The sequence below is a fragment of the Takifugu flavidus genome, chromosome 1 (genome assembly GCF_003711565.1).
Source record: "Takifugu flavidus isolate HTHZ2018 chromosome 1, ASM371156v2, whole genome shotgun sequence".
NCBI lineage: Eukaryota > Metazoa > Chordata > Actinopteri > Tetraodontiformes > Tetraodontidae > Takifugu > Takifugu flavidus.
The window spans coordinates 15,537,313-15,554,635 of NC_079520.1; the positions used below are offsets into that span (position 1 = coordinate 15,537,313).

Here is a 17,323-nt window from a genome sequence, read left to right on the forward strand (position 1 = left end):
ATTGTGCTTTATGAAGCCTGGCTTAGTCCGTTTTTAACACCGCTTCTAAGCCCAGTGCCTTTTGATGTTCCCTGCTGTTTGTATAAAATCAATAATGACCCCGTGAAGACGTCTCGCATTTCCCTTCATCTTGACTGCATTTCTTGGAGTTGAGTTCTCATAAAAAGCTGGTTAGCTTGATGCTAAGACCAGACCTGCATACCCACGGATGCCCTCAGTGGCTCCCTAGAGCTGCCAAAAGAGGGAGCGTAGAGGCCAACTCAGTGAATGCCAATCTGCAGATGCAGGAGTCGTCCGCTCATGCATATTAAACCCACGCCACCTGCTTGTCACACATCACGCCCTGCATCCCCGGTCCCAGGAATTTGAATCAACTGTGCTGACAGGAAGCCACTCTCTGGCCCACACAGGTGAATCATTTAGCTGCTCTTTCCCCTTCCCCCTTCTGCTGCATGTTGATGATGCATCCCTGCAGCATTCCCATGAGGAAAACCAAGAGCGGCTGTGGGAAAGCAAGGAGCACGACGCTGAGACAGGAGAAGGAGCACCACCGGCAGATTAAAATATCTCGATCAGCATTCCAGCTCCGGAGCCGTTGCGATTGCCCCACCTCCCCAGCTGGCCTCTCTGCTGTGAAGAATTACTTGCATCTTGTCGGATTAACCAACAACACCGTGACAGAGAGCGAGGAAAAGAAAACTGCATCGATAATGCAATTCCAACGACTCCTCGATCTGTATCAGTCATTCAGCAGAGTTCCCACATTTCCTCTTCTCTTCCCACCTTTTCACCAGTCATTTCTCCTCATTAAAAACCACAGCGAGTGAGCAGAGCAGCAGAACTGTAGCTGTAAATCTCAAATTTGGATCCATCTCAAACTCAAACAGGTAAAAACGCTGAGTGCTTTATTTATGTATTTATAAAACGACATCTAAATTTATCATCTTAGAAAAAAACAAGTGTTTTTCTCCATTTCCTTTTCAGATGTTACAGTAGGTAAATGAAGACATAATGAGCTACTCAATTATCTCCACCTCAGGCTTTCTGCCAGGCTCTGTTCCTCATTGCCATTCTCACCAACCCTTCAGATTATTATTTTTCTCAGCCTCCTGTTTTTAGATATAATCATAAATTGCAAAAATAAAAACATAAAGCAGATGGAGGCAAACACTGCCAAGACGGGGCCGAATGTGTTTCGGCACACGAACAGCCAACTAGGCCACATTTGATGACTGGTTCATTTGTGGCATCGCTAATAATTTAACATCACTTCTCATCCAAATTGATGAAAAAGTTTGATGGACACATGCTACACATGTAAGCAGAAATTATCTTAAGGAAGCTGCTTCAATGTTGCCAATGTTCTAGATTCCTTCTGTTATGTAGCCGTGTATTCCAACTGCCTTTATACTTTACTATGGGTGTGGATCACAATATGAGGGGAAATGAGCTGCTTGACGGAGGTTTTCGCTCCCCAGTTCCTTTGTTTCTAGTTTATAAATGTGAAAAGAAACTTTTTAGGTTACTGGTGAGTCTAAATTTTCCCACAAGTTTAATCTCATTGCTGTGGTAGACCAAACACAGCTCGTTAAATACATATTTGATGGGCTTATTTTTCGACTTCCTGGTGATTCTCTGGTGTTTGGCAAATGGAGTGCAAAGAATATAATGAGTCAGCATAAGGAGATGTTTGTCCATGAGAACAGCAAATTATTGCATCATTCGGAAGGTTTTATTTTTATTGCAGTGAAGAGGAGGACATGGACAGGAAACGGCGTCTGCGTTTCATGAACACTATCACTGTTTGTGACAGGCCAGCCTTTAAAGTCCGCGCACCAAATTGTGACTGGGGGGGCTTCATTTTAAAAGAACACTTCAGTGTCTCATCATCTTTATCTCATCAGTTTTGCCATCGCTAATTTGTCAGACAACGGCCCTGGAGGCAGCTTTAGAGAGGAAAAACAGGTTCATGTACGGATAACCTGAAAATGAGTCATGTTGATCTCCTCTGCTCGGTCGTTATCGGCGTCTTCTCCATGTAGTCTCATTTGTTAGTGCTACGTCCTCATTTCCAGCATTCCAGCTAATGTTTGTGCATTTGCAGTGTACAGACTTCAGCAGCGTGGAAAAAGTCATTATCAGTGTCAGTGTTATCACTAAATCCATTTAAAATAAAGTTAACTTTGCCATTATTGTGTTCAACACTGGCTTCCTGGCCAGTGCAGCATGTGAGCAGCTCTGTTTTTGGTTTTTGTTGCCAAGCGGGATCGGCGGCCTGATTAAACCTTTGAGAGACTGCTCACGTGTCGTGGCAACAAGCAATTCTGCTCTGGCATCACATGCTAGTGCTTAAGTGTCACCGCCTCTGTACTTCCCTGTCGGGGTTTTAAACGTTGTTGTCTATTTCCAACCTATGCTTGCACAGTAGCTTCACCAGCACTGGCCATTATAATGAGGAAAAGTCAGTTAAAACAGTCAGATGACACATTTCTGACATTTAAAACAACTGAAACACCACGACTGCATCTGCTATGCATTACGCAGAAACAACTAAGATGGTCAAAGAGGGAACCATGGAGGTTTTAATGCACCGAAAAGCTCTGCGACCTTTGCTGCACTTTATGGAGCTCTAGCGTTCTATCTGAGCAACATGAGTATTAACTCCTCTCTCCTGGGCTTGTTTTGTATTACCCAGTCTTTGTGCAAACCCGGATTGCCCCTGACAATCTGGACAGGACCAGAGTCCGGAATGGCGTGCAATGGCTGGAGAGGAAGTTAGCTTGCGCTATGCAGAGGCGGTTGCCAGACATGCAGGGGGATTTACGTGCAGGGGATTACACGTGTACAGTGGTCAAGAAAAACTTTAATCAAGATTGAGCTGACACGTCGGAGTTACTGTAAGAGCGGCGGGGGTTGTAGACTGGGGGGGTCAGTTTATTAACCTGCTGCTTTGTGCCTGACACAGCGAGCTGCTGTCTGTTATGCAGGTTTCCTTTCCAAGTGTCAGCCCAGCCTCATATGTCAGCAACAGTTGGTCTAGACTAGACTGAAGGACCACCGCAGTACTGCTGACAAAAGCCCGAGTGAATAGCCGTCACTGGGCCGCCACGGCTGTGCACACGTTGACCCCGTTTCCAGGGAGCAACCACCACCTTTGACCAGCTCTCCTGCTGGTTGACCGCGATTTGTTTGTGTCACGTCAGGGGCAAAAAGACTCCCAGGGCTTTATTGTGCTGATGACCATGCACACTGCACTGGTTTCTCTGAGTGCGGACTCACTGTTTACACATGCAAGCGCGAGCAGAGCTGGAACCCTTCTTCAGCGTCCTTCCTCCATTGCAGATTTTGGCCCAGTTCTGTCTCCCAGTTGCCTCAGATGCATTCGGCACAGGAACGAGCAATGTTGATTCATCTGATTGTGATTATCTTTAGAATTTAATTCATCTCACCAACTGTTGGTTGGTGAAGTGTGAAAACTTCCATCTTGTAGCCACATTCTTATCTTTTATCATTAACTACGATTCAAGTTGAGCATGATTGGCAGAACGGACCTCGATAAAGTCTTTTGTTATTCTGTTTGGGGAAATAGGCTTGTCTTTTTTTAAATTCTGTTAATTGATGCACAAACCCTAATCAAGACACAATAAATGCCAACAATTGTTGATAGTTAGCATGAAATGGCGCCATCTCTGAAAAGGAAAACGTCAACACGGTCGAAAAGAGTCTGATGGCTTGTCAGGGCCCGGGAAGCTCTCCACAGCCACCGAAATATATTTATATATTTTGCAGGCTGCTTCTGTCCAAAAGGCAGTGGTGCATGATGGGTATGCAATCAGCAGCCCCTCTCAGGACTTTCCCTTTACATAGCGGGGCTTCCTTTGATGTGTGCTGCAGTAAACATGGGCAGATCTCTCCCATCCACCATCTCCTGGGGGATGAGGCTCAGCACAAGAGCGCTAATGAGCACATTAGATGGAATCCACGGTAGGAAAACGTTACAGTTGTAAATGGAATTGTCTCGTGTGTTGTCTGTGCTGGGGATGCTCCATCTTCAGGACTTAGCCCATCTCCTTGTGGTGCATATGGATCACGTGGCATTCACAATGGCAGCATTTATTCTGTAATTATATGAATACAAAGTCATTATTTCATTCTGTTACTTCACGCCAACAGAGGTGAAACTTGTGACTTCAAATGGTGAACTTTTCAGTTGGGTCACTGTTGTATTCTGCTGACTCTCTAAGTCTGCTGCAGCGGCAGAACCCGGCCTCAGTGCCGAACCTCTGATCTCTGCTGCCTTATGTCTGATTGCAGTCACCAATCAGCCCCTTTCTGGGGCACTTCGATGGGCTGCATCTGCATGCGAGAGGACTGACACTCAGCAGCACGACAAGGCGTGCACATAAACGATCCTACATTCACGTCAAGCTCTCATCTCATCCACTGATGCAGCCACAATATTCCTCTCAGATACTCCGATCCTCAGCTATCAGCTAAATCCCCAGCCACTAGATTCCTGGGAGGTTGCCATGGGAATCTAAAATTGCCTTTAGGCAACAGGGGGAGCGTGAGACATGAAAATGATGTCAAAGAGTCGAGAAAACAGCGATTTGGTCCTCAGTGTGGCCTAGCACCCGCGAGCACAGGTTAACTCTTTTATGTAGCTTTTGTGTAGAGTTTTAACCAGCACTTGGATGCTCAACATGGCATCCACTGTGTGGAAAGACAGGTACAACACAGCGTTTTCTTTTAATCTATTTACCCCCTTTTAAACAGATCGCGCTGAATTGGATTGAGCGTGTTATAGCGTTGCAGACAACAATCAACCATCTGTTGATGCCAGAGCTACAATACCTCCATTTTAAGTGTGAGGCTCTCAAGATGCATGCTAATTTCCCAGAGATTCCAAATGGTTGAACCATTGGCCTCATCCATGGCTTCACCTCTGTCAATGATGTGACCACTCCAATAATTGAAGAAGCAATTGAAGCACGTTTCAGTAAAGGGATGAAATGGCCCGTATTGGTGCCGCTAGAGGCAAAGACACAGGAATTTATATTTGTGGGCTCTTTTTAAGCACAGCACAAAATCAATACTATTTTGTTCAGATGCAAACCCACCTAAGATAGCGTCTTTAAATATCAAACGTGCACTTCTGCACTTCCTCCGAATAAAAGACAGGACACCGGCAGGGACGTGCGCTCCACAGGAAGACGTCCTGAGCATTCTATTAATAAAGATGCACCTTTTAAAGTTTCCCTTTCAAACAATTTGTTGGGTGAGTTATCAGGTCCAAAGGAAAGTTCTATGAATTATTAATAGGAGACGTGTCTTTTAAACTTTAAAATCAGCTTTGGGTCGTATTATCGAGCAAACATCCTCCTTCATGCATCAATATGTCCACAATAGTTCTGTCCCAGATTTATTGATCACAGAGCAAAATGTGACGAGATCATTGACGTTTTAATCAAAAGGAAAAGACGCAGCAGAGTCCAGGGCAACAAAGGGGTGGACAACTCATGCCCACAAGGCAACGGGCTGATAATGACGCCATGTGTGTGTATGTAGAAAGTGTATGTCCGTTATATAAATGAATATGTGCCGTGTGTATGTGCACTGACTGGGAGCACATGGCTGGGAGCACAGAAGCTACATGGCAGCCGTGCTCCTCAGGGGCCCGGCGCCAGGTATCATGGCGTTACCTTTGTGTTACATCGGACCAAAGGCAGAAACCTTCGAGCACAATTAAACAAAAGGTCATTTTATTTTAGCGCTCCACTTAAGCACCATCAACTCGTGCATCTTGAAGCGGAAATGCAAAGATTCTCCGGCTGAGTAGACGCTAACTCTCTGTCTCTGTGTCTCCCTACAGCGGTGGCCCCCACACTTCCCAGCCTGCGTTCAGAGGTCTTCAAGCCGTGTGTGGAAGACAAGGACCTGGCCTTCTGTCTCAATGAGGGAGAGTGTTCCATCATCGAAACTGTGGCTGGAGTTCACAGACACTGCAGGTGAGCCTAAGGGGGGAGTTGCCTTCTCCCATTTCCTCAGCCCTGAGGTCCCCTCCTTTTGCGCGTTTCCCTCGCGCGGCCGACCTTTGGGTCAGATTCATTCAGGCTGCTTTCGTATACCCTCCAATCTGACTGTGTTCTGAGAGTAACACAGGGAAAATTGCTGTACAAATGTATCTAAAACACAGGGAAGATTTATGACCACCCAAACCGCCAAAGCAAGGGATCAGATATGACTCTGCAGCTCCTGGTATAAAAGTGGATCACTTATCTCCCCACAGCTGCAGCCAGCAGAAGGGAAGAGAGGCTGTGTACTGATCTGACTGCATAGCTTCTAGGAAACAAATATGATCTAACTGTGTCTTTAATGTTGCCTGCCAACGTCTTTATTAATGGCAGCGGACACGGAAGTCATCCCCCTTTCCTCTGTATTAACCTTTCATTATAATGATGTAAATGGCTTTTAAAGCACATTTGAATGGGTCATATAAAGAGGGGGCTTTGATGGAGATCCTTTCCTGATCTCCCTTAAAAGGAACTGATATTTTCTTTTCTCTTCTGTGATTTCTTTGGTGTCCATTTTTGCTTCACTTAACAGCTGATGAAGCGTTCACTGCCCCAGATTAGGCACCAGCGGACTCATAATCCGGCAGGAATGAGTGAAGTGGTTTGAATCCGCCAGATTAAATTCACTGAAGGCGCAGATGCGGCGCACGCCGGCGTCTCATTCTTTGCTTTTGCCCTTGAAAAAAATTGACCAGATGACGCATTAACGCAGAATATCCACAGCAATTTACAGCCGCCGCAGCTTTCAGCGAGATGTTCTAAATTGCACGTGTGCTTTTTTATTGCAGGGCAGGAAATAAACACCAAAGGGTTATGTCGTCCTGCCTTATTAATACGCCTGTGATCGGGTACATGGCATAATTAAGTGCGTACATGTGCCGTTCGTCATTGGGGTCCTCGCTTGTCGCGTCCCTTTTTTTCCTCTCTTTTTGTATGCTGCCTGCATCCACGCTCTCCCTCCTGGCCCGATGTATCATTTTAAAAATGGATCACTTTAAAAATGCATGATAGGGGGAAAATGCGCTGAATGGTTCCGAAATTCATTAAAAAAACAAACTACCTGGAAAGTAAAGATGGAACCTGTTATAAAATAGGCGCAGATGAGTTTAGCACCACAGTTTCAAGCACTAAAAAGGAGGCAGGTCTTCCTTCCCAACCAGAGATTATAAAGCCACACAAGTCTGCACACGTTTCCTGTCGTTCTACAGTTGAGGCCTTTCAAAAAGCAAAAAGTCCCACCTGTGTGTCAGCTTCGACAGACCCTGAAGCCTCGCAGCAACTCCGGATGCTGATTAGTGACAGATGATTGAGCACACGCATGATGGAAAAGCTAAACATCAGCGGGGACACAAGCCGCTGTATTTATTTATTTAATTAATAGTGTAAAGGGACGAGTACAGCCTCTTTCGCATTCATTAATATTGCAGTTAGCGTGTCACAAAGCTGTTGAACCTGCTCCTGCTGTGGCCGAGAGGCAGCCGCGCTCCCGGTTCCCCAACACCAGTAACGAGTGTTTCCATTATTGGACAATTAACAACATTGGCCAACATTGTAACAATGTCAGAGCCCTTTTTAAACTCAGCAATCTCGTCTTGATTTTGACTTAGTAATCACTTTATTTCGTCAGGAGACATTTCCTTTTGCACTCTGCCTCCTTTCTGTCTTCCGTTTGCCGGATGCTCGTGTTTGCCAATGCTAATCAGGCTCCTGAAATAAACATGCAAATGTGAGTTTAAGACCTACTTCCACGTTAGTGCCTTGCCTTTTTATATGGTTAAATGCATTAAACGTACAGGAATTCAAAGGTCTTCTGGTAATTTGCCATCTCCATACACTGTAGGCTGCATATATTTAGATTTGACGTGTCGCATTGTTTCATTTAAGCCCGACACAACAATTGAAATTTACATATATTTGATCAGTAACATATAACAGTAAAATCTCAGGATCGAGACAAGTGTATTTAAATGAGACTGTAAATAGGTGTGACAGATTCGCGCTGCCTTAAGGTCAGGTCACATGACCCCTCCTCTCTGTCCTGTGCTCGGTCTTCTTCTTGCTTTCGTCTCTCTCCACACCACCAGCGGCCCAGGTCAGAGTCGTGGCCTCCTCCGTATCATCTGCTGCTACATCACCACCCTCGCCATAGAGAATCCCCTGAAATTGGAACACCAACACACTGTGATAAGGGCGTCTTTTTCAGCGCAGCTGTGTCGGTGTGACATTATCAGCGAGTGGCGGCACGCCTCACGGCCTCACGACCTTGTCTCACCAAAACTGGAATGTCGTGATTTTACCTTTTTTTATCTTGTCTGACGGCCCCTGAAGGTGGTCAACAGTGTCTCAGCGCAGAAAAAGGAAGAACTCGGAGAACAAACATCCCTGTGCTAAAATTGACTGTCTTTCAGGTCACATTCACCACTTGTGTTTTAAAATTTATAGTATAAATCAGGGAGGTGTGAATGTGCCTGGATATTATTTCCTTTTGAAATATATGAATTTAGAACACAGTTTTTTGGAGGACAGTGGTAATTTGAGAGAGACTGTGTTTTACTAAGTGGTGCTCAAGTACTAATAAGAGGACAAGCGCTGCACTAATTTGGTGCCACTGAATCAGTCTCAAGAACTGAATGAGTACGAAAGGTCAACTTCACCGCAAGTTTTTTCCAATATTTGTCCTTCTATGGAGCCATCAGAAAATACATTTTCATGCCTGTCAAGAAATTTGACTCACAGTAATCCAGAAAAAGGAATTTGCTGGTGCAGTTAGATCTAAAACTGTTCCAAATTTCTCCAGTGTGTATCAAATAAAAGTCCCATTGACGGCTTACTCTGCGTGTCAGCCCAGACACTCAGAACTCCTGGAGACCTCGTGGGCTCTGGTAATATTTTATGGAAATGGCTGTGTCATAATTGATTGTTTCGCGAGGTTGCCCTTTATTCACTGCAGCTCTTATTGATGAGGGGCGCCAGCTGGACTCAGTTTTTCCTTCTGCAGTTTCATTTCATTCTTTCTGTCAGGCTGAAGTCCATAAACACCGGATCATTCTGGATCGCAGGTTTGAGCGTGAATCCTTCCCAGATACGGCGAGTCGGAGATGCAGCCAGCAAGGGGCAGCTCTCTGCTCTATTTTGTTGATCAGAATTAGGATTTTGATTCCATTTTGGTTTCCATCCTTTATGAACCAGGCATTTCCACATTGGCAAATATGTGCCGTTGTTCTTGTGAGTTTTCTTTGAAACTGCTTCTGAGTGTCCTCTCGACTGAAATGTCCTGACTGCCTTAAACAGAGCACTTCCTTCTGTGTGTCTGTGAGGATCGAACAGACACACACACGCACACACAGAAGCTTGCTTGTGTTGTGCAGATGATGCAAAGCAGTGCAAAAGACCTCTGCAGTTAAAGCAGCTTAACGCCGTACTGTCAAAGGCAAACAGAGCGATACAGGGGATCCTGCAACGGGCGTTTAGATTTCCCGCCCAGAAATCTGCCAGTGTGGGCTTTTGATTACTCTATTTTGACTCACCAGCAAAAAAGAATTGTCGTTATTCCTCATGTTTAATGAAGCAGCTCTGACACACAACATTTCTATATGGGTGTTTTAACCCACACAAACAGGTTTTTGATTTAAAATGAAAAGAAAAAGAAAAAAAGTAGGAAGGATTTCTGTGACACTGGATCAGGTTTAAAAATATTTCAGGGCAAAGTCGATATCAATTAGGGGTTTGTGTTCTTGCATTGGTTGTCATCTTTAATCACCAGAGCCTGTCAGACTCGCCCCATCTGTTTACGTGTATGTAAATATCTGTACATTCTGTTCTTTCCCGCAGCCTGGAGGATGAAATCAGCCTCTTCCCTTCCTTGGTGTTTGTTTTGCTTTTAAGAAAAAAAGCTCCAGATAGGCCGTGTCTTCCATTACCATGGTAACTTCTTCCCTCTCTAACGAGAGGCCGGAGCTGGGAAAACAAAGAGGAAAGATGGGTTGTAAACTCATTTAGAGTACGCCTGTTTTGGTAGTTAGCTTCAGACGCTCCTTGATCCTTTTCATTGTATCTCGTGCAATTAATCAGATCGATCAAACACTCCAGTAATTGCCACCTAATTGTCACGTACTGAGCGCTGTCATGAATAATTCATGTCGTACATTTACACATTCGATTGCTTCATCCCAGGTGACATAAAATCGGACATCATATTAAAAACATTGATTTGTTTTATGTCCGTCCCTTCGAAGCCCATCTGCGGAGAAGGATGGTGAGTGGGACCAGTATGTCAGAGGCAAAGTGCTTATGCTGTGCACAAAAGTCAAATGAGTGACAAAACGGGGGTGTTTCCGCTGGTTGTTTGCTGTAGGGGTAAGCTGATGGATCGGCCGTTGCGCGTGCTGGTTGTATTTCCCGGGACCCGGGAGACATTGACAGCAGTATTATATGGAATGAATCACATAAATGAAGACCGCAACCTCTTACCTTTGCTGTAGTGATCTGCCTCTTCTTGTCTTCCGTTTTTTTATTACACAGAGGTAGTTCAGAGATTAAATTGTCACCGCACTGTCAAGCCATGACAGGCCGCGCTAATCCACGATTCTGTTGCTCCTCTGCTGATCCATCCTGAAAGGGAGGGCGCTCGGCTCGGAGCCAATGGGCCATGTCCCCCGCTAACCCGTTCGGCTGCTGTCTGAAAGCAAAACAACTGCAAATGCAGGAGCCGACGAACCTGGTGGCAGCAGCAGTCATCTTGCATGGAGCTGAGTGAGCTACTTAGCATATTAAGGGCTTTATCTTTTTCCTGCTGCAAAATGGCCCCTAGTTTACTTTCCCAGCATGCACTAGTCATTGTCCCAGCCGATGATCGCGTTGGATAAGGCTCATTATTTACATGTCGCTATCTTGAGGCTGGAGGAAGTGCATCATTAACCAACAAAAGCCTGACCTGAGAGTGATGGTGGATTCCTGTTAATTTTACTGAACACACAGGGACTTACTCCCAGCCTCACATCTATGGCGCCTGCACTAAACGGAGGAAGGTACATTTGGAGTTTCCTTTTTTCGCCGGTATTAAACATGTATGCGGCGCAGTAATGCCGCTGCTTCATTGGGATTGCTGCAGGTGATGTGATTAATATGGTTGCCCATTAATGATCTTTCCTCCAACCTTCTGCTGACGCCTAGATTCATACGCTGAATAACCCAGTCGGCAGACTGCTGTGTTCCATTCTGCAGCACACAGAGGAGCTGGCAGCAGAGCAGCTTTTTATCATATGTGGTTAAATGGCATCACAGGTGGAACACAGGCCCCCATCTTTGTTGAGATTTCTTTATGTGCTTGGATGATTCCACTGTGATTAATTGGAATCATGTTATAAATATAACTAATCGAGATACCTCCCAACAGGCACACGCATGCACACACACACACACACACACACACGCACGTGCGCACACACAGACACACTTAAGCCGGCAAAGTGACACGACAGACGTTCAGTCCTGCCGTTGACTTCACACATGAATAAAATGTAAATGACAGCTTTTGGCTTGTTATTCCAGCTAAATTCTGCATCACAGCTATCGCAAATGGGATAATTATTTACTCTAATGCAGCAAAGAAAGCCAGCCTTGTAATTAAAGTCTTAATGAGCATGTTACTTTTTGTCACCCACCATTACATCCAGACAATTAAAGGTTCCACACGGTGGTGGGTGAGGGGCCGTTTTTTTTTTTTTTTCAATTTGGAATTGAAAACAAGAAAATTGCTTTTTCGTAAACTTCACGGGCAGCGGATTTGTGCGCAAATCTGTAAATTTGTTGCTCGTCAAAGGGAGACGGTTTGTTCAAGAAGCAGCCGAGGCAGGTGAGTGTGGGAAACCTTCCTTCACAGGGATAAATGCTGTCGACCGTATTCCGACCGTGTTTTCAACATTGACTCAGCGACCGCAGCAGCCGTGCACGTCATGTGGGCACGTTCTGATGGAGGTTTAGAGGAGTGCTTCTGGGATGCAACAGTTTGTCAGCTTCTGAGTGGAATCTTGCTCTCCATCTTTAACCTCACAAATGACAGCCGTTTAGAGAGGAAGTGTTCGACCACAGACACGACACTGTTAACAGAGCAGTCTGCACGTTCGCAAACACGGGGACAAAGAAAAACATGAACATTTGGTTATAATACCCAAATATGATGCTATTCGCCCTCGGCTAGAAGGAGCCTTAAACACCTCCTGTTCAAACGATTATTTCGTGCTGTGCTTCGCTTGATACGAGACCAATAGTTCTAAAAATAATTTTTCTTGCATGTTTGACCACTGATTTTTTCCCCTTCTTCACAATCACTGTAATCCAGAAATTCTCTAACTCTATTTGGACTATTTTAACCCTGTTTTTCCCTGCAGACTTTTTTCTCCCTCTGAGACAAAAGGCTTCTTTTGTCATTTTCTGATCTGCCGTTCGTACATTTTAGCCTCAAAATTATTAGCTCAGATGAACAGAGACCCAAGCTGAGCGAAACCAGAAAGAAGAGTCTTGGCGGTGATAGATCAGCATCAGAAGACCTCATTTGAGTGAGACGGAGGGATTTTTGCCATGGAGATCATTTGTCAGAGTTTACTGTACTTCGGTGATACACCAGCAGAACTGTTCATTGTTAGAAAGGTTGCTGAATTAAATTATACTGAAATAGCGAATGAAGGTAGGGGGAGATATCCAACTCCTCCCCTTTAACCATTCTCCAACCTGCACCTGGATAAGGGGATCAGTTACCATGCTGCAGACTGGTTAAGTCCACAATCCTGGGGAGAAAGAAGCAAGCGAGCTGAGGATTAATCATCATTTGTCAATTCAAACAGACGCCAGCTAATGGAGGAAAGAGCGGGGGATGGGGGGGGTGACTAATAAAGACAAAGTTAGACTGAACTATAAGGCTAATAAAAAATTCATAAGAAGTGCGTCAGTGTCTTCAAACGTGTCCTCCGCAAAATGGCACATGGGAAAAGGCCATTCAGACCCTGACAATAAACATAAATCTGCAATAATCACACTAAACAGAGGGTGATGACTGGAGTTAAAATACTCTGTGGCATTGATGTGCAGGCACTCTGGATATTTTTCTTACCTCTCCACTGATGAGAAGTGCTACTTTACACATGTAGAAGAAGCATATTTAATGAAGCGGTCTGTCCTGTGCAGCCTCTCCTCGGCTAATCTGTTATCTGTATGCAAAGACCTGTGGTGTTTGGTCCAGGTCATGTGAGCTGTAGCGCTGTGAAGTGTGTTGCGTGTTGTCTCACTGTTGTGTTAGCCGCTGGGTTGATGCCATCATCATATCACAGATCTAGGAATGCGCGAGCACCGATACCAGGTATCAATGTCAGCCGATATCAGCCTTTTGAAAAGTATTGGTACAGATAATAAATGTCAATAGCAGCCAAGGCAACAATAAAAGGCAACTCAAGGTAACAAAAGAGGCCAACACAAACATGGCTGCTCCCTTCGCCAGTTTGGGGAATGCAGAAGGGAAGAGGCTGTACAAGTAGTGGTTTGTTTTAGGCTTTTCAATGATTCTGGTCGGCTACGTTGGATCGGCCGCTATTTCGCAGTTTTTGTATGATCAGTCGTAATGTTCTATGTCACCGACCCGATCAACGATACCACTGTCGCTTTGAAACGTTTTGAAGATGCTCTTGTTGCATAAATTGTGAATGGCTTGTGTTTTATCCATCTCATTTACTCTGAAGAAGTTTCACTGTGCCTGATATGGTTTTGTTGTGCTAGTGACAATGTTGCTAGTTAATGATGCAGGTTTCAAACGACTTCATTGTTCATCACATAGTGCCACGCGACGTAAACACCAAGACATAAAATAAAAGTGTGACATTTATGTTTTGAGCTGGGTCTCTATGTGATGGACAATAAAGTTTTACAATCCTGAATACACAGATTCAAACACATACTGCAGATGTGGAATGTGCAGTACAGAAAAGACTTTTAATTAACATGATTTCATTACAGAGAGATAAGTTGTTGCACCTCTTATTTGTGTTATTTTTGTTTGTCCTAATTGAACTTTGAACTTATATCTGGTGACTCCTGAATGCCCTCTAGAGGTCATTGATGGTTTTCCTTTTCATTTCAGCCAGTTTTGGTTAAATATATCGGTCACATTAACAGTTACTGGTTTATTCAAACCCAAAAATCCTAATGATTTGAAGCCTAGTGTGTTATTAGTAGTACGGTAACTTCACACTCCAAGGTAAAACACGAGACGTATTGAGATGGATATGCACCAAAGATGCTAATGTTAACGGTACTCAGACTAAGTACTCATCCTTTAAACCTCCCTACTGAATCTCTGAGGTTTCTGCATCAGGCTGAGACAATGCATAAATGTTGGGCTGGTAAAAGACGCGTCAGTTTAACTTGGGGCCGAAGCCTGAAATGGAATTCTTTTTAAATGCTTTGTAACGTTTGCTCTTTTTGAGCAAAGCTCCCGTTGGCACTTGTTACGAAAGATCTCTAAGTTGATGGATGCTGTCGCTCGTGTCCTCGCCTCCACTTGACCTCGGCGTGGCCCTTTGTGAGGTAGGTAATGAATTGTGGAATTGACTCATGTCTCCGGGACTCTCTCAGATGGGGATTCTGTCGGTGTGTTTTTGCTTTGTTATCGGTGATAGCTTTACCACCCGTGAGCCTCTGACTCCTGTTTCATCGCTGTAGTCGAGCGCGTCTGTCAGTGTCAGGCTGAACGTGGGGATTGACGCGCTGGAGCCCTCGTCAGTGTCACGCCAACGCAACACAAATAGTGACGCTTTCTCTCACTGATTCCCAGTCAAATGGACAGTTCACACCGTTGCTTGGCTGGAAAAAAGGACGGTATTCAAAGTAGCAACAATTTGAGCCTGTCTTCATCCAGTGTGGTTTCAGAACGAGCTTGTTAGCTTTACTCTTCTCCGCTGCTCTCTTCTTTCTGAGCATATTGTTTGTATTTGGAGAAGTCTGTTTAATCCCCCAGTCCTGACGGAACACGTCAGAACATTTGCCATCGTTCCCTGGCGTTCTCCCGCCCATTTGAATAGAACACTATGAAGAGGGGTCTCAAAGCTGCATGAACGTGGACCCGCTGACATATCAGTGACTTTTTAGGAGCGTTTCGCAAACTGCCTGAAACTGCATCCATCAACAGTATTGTTAAAAGAAAAGGAAATGCTTTTTTCCTCCCAAAGACCTGTTTCTGCCTTATAAACACTAACGCCAGGGTTCCTTTTCGCACAGGATCCAGGAAGTGCTTTGTAGCTCAGCGTTCTGCTGATTGTTTGTGAAAACGGAATTAATGCCGCTGCTGCTGCTGCTGCTGCTGCTCTGCCTTGCAGAGGTGTGAAAGAATGAGCGTGATTACGCCGAAATGCCACTGATGTCTCGTTGATGCGCTCGGCAGGCTGATGCTCATCGCTGACGTTTCTTCGAGAACGCTTTTTCTGAAAGCTTCAGCCATGTTTCCTTGGATTCCAGTAGTTCTGTTTTAACTCAGACAGACATGGATTGGAAATGACTTGCAGGCCGCAACACAAGGTTACTCTCTCTAATTGATGTCTCGAGCTTTCCTAATCACTGCTCGTGCGCGGGAGCCTCAGAGAGCGCGACGGAGGGAGACGGCAAGAGGAAGATTAGAGTGCCTTGACAAGGGAAGCCTTTCAAGTTTGCAGGTTTGAAGTGCTAATGACATGCAAATGTCTGCAAATGAGCGCACACCCACCCTCCGAAAAACTCTCCAACGGGCTGGGGAAGTGGGGAAGTTTGGGGGAGTTTGAAAAAAAACACGTGTTTTAGCACGTGTTGCGGGGAAACATGTCAAATTTTCTAGATTGATGGTTGGACGGTTTACAATAACTCAGCTGTTCCAGAGCAGAATCGCTATGCCTCTTTGGGAATATCCTGCATCAGACTGCACATCCTTGTCAACTAGTCCCTGGAATTCACACTGGTTTCACCAACAGCTGGCAGGCAGATATGCGAAGAAATCCTTTATGAACAGGTAAATATTTGTAGCATCACTCAGTTTCAAAGCAGGGTTCTACCCAGCAGAACACAAAACCCTGACAGCCCTTGTAGGGCTGGGTTGGACAGCCCAGCTTTGGGGTATCAAGTCCACTCGCTCAGCTGTGCTCACAGATTACAGCTCTGAATGTGGTCGACCCAAGAAGAGGATTCGGAGGTTTCTCTTCTCCCAGATCACTTGAGTTCTCCTCAGAACTGTCCAGTTGTTTGTTGTGGTGGAATTTATCAGCAAGCTTCTCTACTAAATGGGTGCCTCTTAAAATACAGCCCAAGTGCAGGGGAAATGTGAGCCGAATCAGGGAGCACAGGGGGTGCCGCAGGCTTTTCTTACAGTACATGCTTTCCTAAGCATCAGATTATTATTGCCACTTCCACAAACACCCAAAAAAAAGCTTAAAATACAGTTCTGCTGGTGAGCTTTCTCTTTCTCTGCCAAGTTTCCAGCTTAACTGTCCCACGGTAAGCGGCACAGCTAAACAGAAACACCTAAAATGTCTGAAGGAAGCATATCTAAGCCCCAGAATCCAGGTATGTGGTGTACCAAACACATTCTGCACAGTGTAAAGCTGCTTAAGTGCAGGCTGGTGGAGAGGGGAATTGAGTTTCTGAATCAAACAGAGAGGAGGCGTGATTGGAACCGACTTAAAGCACAAACTTCAACGGTCACAAAAGATTGAGCCCACTTTCAGCGTCCGCCATAACGAGCGTTACCACTGCAGAGTGGCGCAAACATGCTACAATAAATGCCCACAACAGACCAGGCTAAGGGGAAATGATGCCGAACAAGAATCTCTCATTAAGCACTTTACAGAAAACGTTCGTCCAACTCACAATACGATCACCTCCCAAGCTTTGCTAATATCAGCCTATGTAATCTGACGCAGGTCTTGCTGCAGCCAGTCAGAACACGGTCCTTCACGACAGGTGGGACGCATCCGTTTCTGCCGGGAGCCGACGGCTGCCGTGTTATCAGAATGGTTGAGCCCGGTCCATCAGACATTAGAGCGATTAAGATAAATGGATGAATCTGCAAAGCTTCACGCTACCAGATAATCTGGAGTAATTGTCGCAAACAAAACAAAGTGCTAAAGGAGATTTCCTGTTTGATTAGAAATAAACACTTCTACCCTGTGAGGGTTGTCATTTTTAGATAAATAAATGAATAAATAACTATGAAGTGATAGGACGTGCAGCGTCGGACA

General features: G+C 45.0%; 1 protein-coding gene and 1 long non-coding RNA gene across 3 annotated transcripts in view; one reads left to right on the top strand and one right to left on the bottom strand.

The window, feature by feature from the left end:
• The window catches only part of nrg3b (neuregulin 3b), a 139,755-nt gene that overhangs the window by 62,248 nt on the left and 60,184 nt on the right, over positions 1 to 17,323 (top strand). For both annotated transcript variants that reach the window (XM_057037334.1, XM_057037326.1), the window contains exon 2: positions 5,873 to 6,008. In XM_057037334.1, coding sequence (XP_056893314.1) covers positions 5,873 to 6,008 — 136 coding nt within the window. The remainder of the gene's footprint in view (positions 1 to 5,872; positions 6,009 to 17,323) is intronic.
• LOC130528231 (uncharacterized) lies at positions 9,615 to 13,170 on the bottom strand. Its single transcript, XR_008951244.1, has 2 exons — positions 10,545 to 13,170; positions 9,615 to 10,031 (listed from the first exon to the last, which is right to left on the bottom strand). It is a non-coding gene; the product is annotated as an uncharacterized LOC130528231 (long non-coding RNA).